At 50.9% G+C, this 8,711-nt stretch overlaps 1 protein-coding gene across 1 annotated transcript in view; it reads left to right on the forward strand.

Annotated features, from left to right (window-relative positions):
* The window catches only part of CPS1 (carbamoyl-phosphate synthase 1), a 244,199-nt gene that overhangs the window by 67,348 nt on the left and 168,140 nt on the right, over positions 1 to 8,711 (forward strand). The window contains 1 exon segment of the mRNA XM_060257389.1: positions 1,559 to 1,635. Coding sequence (XP_060113372.1) covers positions 1,559 to 1,635 — 77 coding nt within the window.

Below are 8,711 nucleotides of genomic sequence, written 5' to 3' on the forward strand. Positions count from 1 at the left end.
ATAGCAGAATTTTGGCCAGTCGCAGAAGCATGATTGTGAGAGCAGTAAATAAATCTCTCAAGAAATACAATGCCCCCCCAAAAGGGGAGGGGACTTACATTTATTCAGGTAGATCCAGTTCACTTTATGGTTGGAGTTGAAAGAAGAGAAAGACCGTTTTCGCACACAGCTTACCATGCAGTCACAATCCTGTTCCCTCCACAGCGTCCGGTCGGATTTCCCACAATCTGCGCCAGAGTTACAGGAAGTGCTGCAGCTTCTGCGTAGCAAATGTAAACTGGGTTTTAGCGGTTTACGTTTGCTACGCAAAAGCCATGGCACTTCCTGTAACTTCGGCGCAGATGGTGGGAAATCCGACCAGACGCTGCGGAGGGAACAGGATTGTGACTGCGAGGTAAGCTGTGTGCGAAAACGATCAAAGAGAAATCTAATCTAAAGAGAGCCAGCGTGGTGAAGTGGTTAAGAGCAGCAGGCTTTAATCTGGAGAACCGAGTTTAATTCCGCACTCCTCCTCCACCATAAACCTGCTGGGTGACCTTGGGCCAATCATGGTTCTCTCAGGGATCTCTCAGCCCCACCTGCTTCACAAGGTGCCTCAGTTGTGGGGAGAGGAAACCACTCTGAGACTCCTTAAGGGAGAGAATAGCAGGAGATCATAACCAGGGGTGGCCAAACTTGCTTAACGTAAGACTCACAGAGTCAAGACATGAATGTCAGATATTTGAGAGCAGGAAGGAAGGAAGGAAGGAAGGAAGGAAGGAAGGAAGGAAGGAAGGAAGGAAGGAAGGAAGGAAGGAAGGAAGGAAGGAAGGAAAATAGATGGGGAGGAGTGAGGGAGAAGTGGAAAGAAAGCAATTTTAATTTCAGATGCATTCTCCAAGCCACTGGCTGACTTGGCTTGGAGAAGTGATTTGAAGAAGAAGAAGAAGAAGATATTGGATTTATATCCCGCCCTATACTCTGAATCTCAGAGTGGTCAAAATCTCCTTTACCTTCCCCCCTCCCACAACAGACATCCTGTGAGGTGGGTGTGGGCTGAGTGAGCTCTTACAGAAGCTTCCCTTTCAAGGACAACTCCTACGAGAGCTCTGGCTGACCAAGGCCATTCCAGCAGGTGCAAGTGGAGGAGTGGGGAATCAAACCCGGTTCTCCCCTGTGGATTTCACCACTACACCAAACTGGCTTCTCTAAGCCAGCCAATGGGGCCGTGGGGCTTCAAGAGCCACACAGTGTGTGTGAAAGAGCCACAGTTTGGCCACCTCTGATCAAAACCAACTCCCAGGTAAAGACAGAGAGAGAGACCCCATTCAAGGGCCATACCTGTACACCCTTAGGGTGATGTCACATTCCCCCTCTAGTGTCCAGGTGTGCTGAGTCACTCACTCCAACAGCCCGTAGGCCTGGAATGTGATGAATTTCAACTCTGTATCCAAATCCTACTAGTTCGGTGCAAGTTTCTCAAGAGCAGACATTCAATTGCCCTCTGCTTCTAAGAAGGGAATACTAATAAGCAAATCTTCTTTTTTTCCCCTTTCTTTTTCATGTTCAATCCCTTCAGGAATTATGCACGAGACCAAGCCGGTTTTCACAGCACAATTCTACCCAGAAGCCAACCCTGGGCCAACAGACACACAGGTACGGTGAAAGGGGGGGGGCCCAATTCAAGTAGCCGGCCCAGGAGTGGCTGCAGAAATGCTTGTGGAAGAGTAACCTCAGCCATCTCTTGGGACCTGCCACAAGCAATTTTTTTGAGGGGGGGGATGGTCTTCCTCAAGCCGATCTTACTCTTCTTTGTGTATTCTTCCGTGTTCAGAATCATAAGAACATAAGAGAAGCCCTGTTGGATCAGGCCAATGGCCCATCCAGTCCAACACTCTTTGTCATAAGAACATAAGAGAAGCCATGTTGGGTCAGGCCAATGGCCCATCCAGTCCAACACTCTGTATCACATAAGAACGTAAGAGAAGCTATGTTGGATCAGGCCAATGGCTCATCCAGCCCAACATTCTGTGTCATAAGAACATAAGAGAAGCCTTGTTGGATCAGGCCAATGGCCCATCCAGTCCAACACTCTGTGTCACATAAGAACATAAGAGAAGCCATCTTGGATCAGGCCAATGGCCCATTCAGTCCAACACTCTGTGTCACATAAGAACATAAGAGAAGCCATGTTGGATCAGGCCAATGGACCATCCAGTCCAACACTCTGTGTCACATAAGAGAAGCCATGTTGGATCAGGCAGTGGCCCATCCAGTCCAACACTCTGTGTCACATAAGAACATAAGAGAAGCCCTGTTGGATCAGGCCAGTGGTCTGTCCTGTCCAACACTCTGTGTCATGTAAGAACATAAGAGAAGCCATGTTGGATCAGGCCAGTGGTGTGTCCAGTCCAACACTCTGTGTCACATAAGAACATAAATGAAGCCATGTTGGATCAGGCCAATGGCCCATCCAGTCCAGCACTCTGTGTCATAAGAACATAAGTGAAGCCATGTTCGATCAGGCCAATGGCCCATCCAGTCCAACACTCTGTGTCATATAAGAACATAAGAGAAGCCATGTTGGATCAGGCCAATGGCCCATCCAGTCCAACACTCTGTGTCACATAAGAACATAAGAGAAGCCATGTTGGATCAGGCTATTGGCCCATCCAGTCCAACATTCTGTGTCACACAGTGGCCAAAAATCCCTGAAGTGCCATCAGGAGGTACACTAGTGGGGCTAGAAGCCCTTCCACTTTGCACCCCCCAAAGCACCAAGAATACAGAGCATCACTGCCCCAGACAGTTCCAACAATATGCTGTGGCTAATAGCAACTGGTGGACCTCTGCTCCATATTTTTATCCAATCCCCTCTTGAAGCTAGCTGTGCTTCATGGAGTGTATGTGTCAGAAGAGACGTGCATTAAATGAAACAGGATTTTGTAGAGGATTCTTCATGTCTCACATCTGAGAAGTGATTGACATGTGGTGCCTCTCTGTCGTGGTGGGGATGGAGTAAGGTTGTCTGGCAACCAGCAGGGTTTGGTGGAGGACTCACCGGGAGTGGGAGGAAGGCTCTGCCAACATGCAGTGACGGGTCTACTACATCGCTGCCCATGTGACCCAGAAGTGACATCATCACATTGGGGACGTTGAGGCGATGCTCTGGTATTTGAACAAAAACGCATAGCGTTGGCCTTTTTTTTTTTATTGCAGTCGCACACTGTCTCGACATTTTCAGTGAGTTATCTAAAATGACCCCAAGATCCCTCTCTTGGGGTGTTTTTACACTGACTGTGACTCTCTGTCACCACATTGGTAACTCACCTTTTACGTTACCTAACGTTCTCACAAGTGTTTTGCATCATTGCCACCCAAAGCATCTACATTTGTTTCAATTGGATGAGTTCTGGCACTGCTGCTGCAACGTTTTTCTCGAAACTAGTTTTCATTTCTCTACAGGCGTTTCAAACTTGTATTGCAGAAGTTTTCATGCATTTTAAAAGACTCCTACAAAAGCCACAAGGTGCAGTAATTTGCGTGAGAATTGACAGCACTTGAAATTTTTACATATCATTGCTTGCCTCATCTTGTAATTTATATGTGTATTGTTTTTGCAGTGTTGACACGATTTCCAAGCAATCGCATACTTTTAACTCAGCACTGGTGTTCTGTCTGCCCTCTGATCAGTGACCACCCCCCCAATTGAAACGCTTTCAGCAGGAAATATAGAAGTTTGGCTACGCAAAATGAGCAGAGCAAATCCAGCAATGTAAAAGAAAAATAATTAAAGCGGAATGGTGGCAGGCGATTTGAAGACTCTAAAACTCTGGATCAAACTGAATGTAAAAACACCCTTGGACAATCTCTGCCAGTTCACACCCCATCAACTTGTATTTATAGTTAGGATTTTTGGCCCCAATGTCCATTACTTTGCACTTGGCCACGTTGAACCTCGTTTGCCATGTTGACAGCCACTCGCCTGGCCAAAAAGGCGCTGCCCCTAGTCGTGGACAGTCAAATGGTTTTTGGACTGGGGACTGCTGCCTGGTTGTCATTAGCTGAACACAGTGCTGTAGTGTAGTGGTTAAGTGCCCAAACTCTTATCTGGGAGAACAGGGTTTCATTTCCCACTCCTCCACTTGCAACTGCTGGAATGGCCTTGAATCAGACATAGCTCTCATAGGCGCTCATAGGAATTGTCCTTGAAAGGGCAGCTGCTGTAAGAGCTCTCTAAACCCCACCTATCTCACAGAGATTGTGAGCCACTCTGAGATTCAGAGTATAGGGTGGGATATAAATACAACTTCTTCTTCTTCTTTATGGGAACCAGTTTGGGTGGGAGCCAGTTTGGTATAGTGGTTAAGTATGCGAACTCTTATCTGGGAGGGAGCTGGATTTGATTTCCCCCTCCACTACTTGCAGCTGCTGGAATGGCCTTGGGTCAGCCATAGCTCTCACAGGAGTTTTCCTTGAAAGGGCAGCTTCTGTCAGAGCTCTCTCAGTCCCACCCACTTCACAGGGTGTCTGTTATGGGGGAGGAAGGGAAAGGAGATTGTAGGCCCCTCTGAGACTCTGTCCTTGAAAGGGCAGCTTCTGGGAGAGCCCTCTCAGTCCCACCCACTTCACAGGGTATCTCTTGTGGGGGAGGAAGGGAAAGGAGATTGTAGGCCCCTCTGAGACTCTGTCCTTGAAAGGGCAGCTTCTGGGAGAGCCCTCTCAGTCCCACCCACTTCACAGGGTATCTCTTGTGGGGGAGGAAGGGAAAGGAGATTGTGTCTGTTCTGAACCTCTGAGATTCAGAATATAAGGCAGGATATAAGTACAATTTCTTCCTATTCTTCTTCTTCTGACTTATCAGGCTTGTCTTTAAGGTAGGGTGGCCAGACCGTCCCGGTCTCCCGGGACATTCCCGGATCTGGCCACCCAATCCCGGATCCCGGGCTGCCTATACCGGGACCATTAAAGGTCCCGGTTTAGGCAGCCCCGGAGCCGGTGGGCCGCGGGCGCGGGCGGGGAAGGTGGGGAGTGAGGGAGGGAGCGTCCCTGCGCCTGCGCAGGGCCCCTGCGCACGCGCAGGGACGCTCCCACCCTCACTCCCCGCCTTCCCCCGCCCGCGCGCGGGGCCCGGCGGCAGTGGTGGAGGCCTCTCCGTGGCCTCCGCTGGTCGCTGGAAGCCCTCCAGAGACTCTGGAGGGCCTCCAGCGACCAGCGGAGGCCGCGGAGAGGCCGCGGGGCACCCGGCGCTGGTCCCGGAAGGCCTTCCAGAGCCTCTGGAAGGCCTTCGGGGACCAGCGCCGGCCAGCGAAGGCTTCCCCGCGGCCTCCGCTGGTCCCTGGAGGCCCTCCAGAGTCTCTGGAGGGCCTCCAGGGACCAGCGGAGGCCGCGGGGAAGCCGCGGGGCACCCGGCGCTGGTCCCGGAAGGCCTTCCAGAGGCTCTGGAAGGCCTTCGGGACCAGCGCCGGCCAGCGAAGGCTTCCCCGCGGCCTCCGCTGGTCCCTGGAGGCCCTCCAGAGTCTCTGGAGGGCCTCCAGGGACCAGCGGAGGCCGCGGGGAAGCCGCGGGGCACCCGGCGCTGGTCCCGGAAGGCCTTCCAGAGCCTCTGGAAGGCCTTCGGGGACCAGCGCCGGCCAGCGAAGGCTTCCCCGCGGCCTCCGCTGGTCCCTGGAGGCCCTCCAGAGTCTCTGGAGGGCCTCCAGGGACCAGCGGAGGCCGCGGGGAAGCCGCGGAGCAGCCGGCGCTGGTCCCTGGAGGCCTCCAGAGGCCAGCCCCGGCAGCTCCCTCCCTCCCTCGCCGCGAGGCCGCCGCTGGAGGACTCCCCCGCCTCCGACGCCGCTGGATCCGCCGCCCTGGAATAAGGTAAGGGGGGCCGAAAGCGGGGGGGGGGGGCGGGGGGCGGCCTTCCTTTCTTCCCTCCCTCCTCCCTCCCTCCCTCCCTTCCTTCCTTCCTTCCTTCCTTCCTTCCTTCCTTCCCTCACTCCCTTCCCTTCCTTCCTTCCTTCCTTCCTTCCCTCCCTCCCTCCCTCCTCCCTTTCTTCCTTTCTTCCTTCCTTCCCTCACTCCCTTCCCTTCCTTCCTTCCTTCCCTCCCTCCTCCCTCCCTTCCTTTCTTCCTTCCTTCCCTCCCTCCCTTGCCTTCCTTCCTTCCCTCCCTCCCTCCTCCCTTCCTTTCTTTCTTCCTTCCTTCCCTCCCTCCCCCCTTCCTTCCTTCCTTCCTTCCCTCCCTCCCTCCCTCCCCCTTCCTTCCTTCCTTCCTTCCTTCCCTCCCTCCCTCCCCCTTCCTTCCTTCCTTCCCTCCTTCCTTCCTTCCTTCCTTCCTTCCTTCCTTCCTTCCTTCCTTCCTTCCTTCCTTCCTTCCTTCCTTCCTTCCTTCCTTCCTTCCTTCCTTCCTTCCCTGAAGCAGCCTGTCGGTCACTTCCAGGTTCCTGTCCTGCATCTTGACCGGTGTTATTAGTGACAGGCTGCTTCGGCGTGCCGCTGCGCCGGCCCCCTTGGTCCCACAACGATGGGACCGATGCCACAGGGACGGGCTCGAAACACTCTATAACCCCTCAAAAGAACAGCAGTCTAGCTCGCTTCCCCCGAGCCCTGCCGCCATAAGCCTCAAGGGGCTCATTTTGCGGCATCTCCCGGCGGGAGGGTGGCACCCGCACGGGACACATATCAAATGAAAGAGGGGGCGCAGGGCTATCAGAAACAGTCAGCGGAGGGAGTCGGGAGACCACCCCACTGGGGGATCCACACCCCGAAAGTGATGAAGGTGGCGCAGATAGAGCCAACAGAGCCAACAGGACAAAATAAATAGGCTGCATTATGCAGCACAGTTGAGAAAGTGCCTTATCCCATATACTGATGAAGTATATACAGGATTTGAGAACAAAATTGTTTCCGGCGGTGATATTTGGGGGATTTTTGGGGACGTCACAGGAAGTGCTGTGAAGTCACTTCCTGTTTCCGGTAGGTGACGCGGGGGAAATGATGTCACAGGAAGTGATGCCACTTCCTGTTTCCGGTGGTGGCATGACATCACCGGAAGTGACGTCACCGGAAGTGACGTCACTTCCTGTTTCCGGCGGCGCGCGCGCACCCCCCCCCCCCCCGGTGTCCCTGGCTGGCCTTCAGACATTATGGTCACCCTACTTTAAGGTGCTACTGAATTCTTACTCTAAAATCTCGAGGAGTTTTCCAGCCCAGAGCTGGCAACATTGACCAAGACTCTTGCCGTGCTTTGCATTGTGGGTAGCATTTTGCATTCAAAGGAACATTTCAGTTTGCAATACATATTTTTTTTTAAATTTTTTTTTTCATATTATTGAAGCAGTCGAGCTGTATGTAAATGGCCCGATCCCCATGAAGACTCCCTGGTTCTCAGATTTTGGAAACAAAGTCGTTCCCCTTCCTATAACTCCACGCAACGGTCTCTAGAGCGATAAGCTTTGTAGTTCTGGAAATGTGACTAAAGAGCATCGGGGTGTCTGCAAAGGAAGAGAGGGCACACCGGGCCCGTCAGAGATGAAGCAGAAAGAATACATAGGCAAGGAAAAATGGCATTTTAATCGTCGGCGGTTGCTTTGGGCGGTTAATTAAATCCAGAAATGAAATTTACCCGATGGCAAGAAGTTTTGAGTTGCGCAAAACCAAGCGAGGCAGTGAGCAAACACCCTGCGGGGTCCCTTTCACAGACTTACAGCATCTGCTGTGGAAGGACTGAAAGCCAAATATTTATGTATGAATTATAGGCAAGAATATCTCAGTGGGCCAAAATGGAGGTTCCGCAGCAGAGTGAAGTCTAGTAGAATAGCTACAAAGCAGGGTGTGTGGGAGAAGGAAGTTTGTAGGGGAGGAGTATCAGGTATGGGACCGGGGACCTCACCTTCCCCCTACCCACATCTTTTCCCCTTTGACTCCATCCCCTTGGGGAGAGGCCATGGCTTAGCGCAGGAGTGTCGAACTCATTTGTTATGAGGGCCGGATCTGACATAAATGAGACCTTGTCTATGTCATATAATCAACTGCTCAAGATTCAAGGAGACAAAATTGAATTAAAATCTTCAGAAGAGTTAAATAATAAGTATGACTGGTTTCAAATGCAACAAATTAAAAGCTTGATGGAAAATGATATTAAATCGGACGGAATTAGACGCGAGCAAACAGAATTAGAAAGAGTCCTGCTTGGGAGATAATGAAAAATTGATATCGAAAGTATATAAATTATTATTGAAATGGTCTACAGAAGTAGTAAAGTCTCAAATGGTCAAATGGGCAATCAGTGTGAATAGAGAAATACAAATGGATACGTGGGAGCACCTTTGGAAGAACTCGATAAAAATCTCAACTTGTCAGAGTATCAAAGAGAACTGTTTTAAGATGATGTATAGGTGGTATATGACTCCGAAAAAACTGGCTAGGATGAGTAAGAAAATGTTGGATAGATGTTGGAAATGTAAAAAACATGAAGGTTCTTTTTTTCACATGTGGTGGACTTGTGAAAAAGCGAAAGAATTCTGGATGATGATACAACAAGAAATCTCCAAAATTTTGGGTTATGACTTTAAAAAAACTGCAGAGACTTTCTTGCTTGGATTACAATTAGAAAAATTTCCAAAGGAAGACAGGACATTAATTTGGTACTTGCTCTCAGCTGCTAGAACATTGTATGCGCAGCTGTGGAAACAAGAAAAAATACCAGAGAAATGGGACTTGATTATGAAAGTTTTATCATGGAGTGAG

Source organism: Heteronotia binoei, chromosome 16 (assembly GCF_032191835.1).
Source record: "Heteronotia binoei isolate CCM8104 ecotype False Entrance Well chromosome 16, APGP_CSIRO_Hbin_v1, whole genome shotgun sequence".
Classification (NCBI taxonomy): Eukaryota; Metazoa; Chordata; class Lepidosauria; order Squamata; family Gekkonidae; genus Heteronotia; species Heteronotia binoei.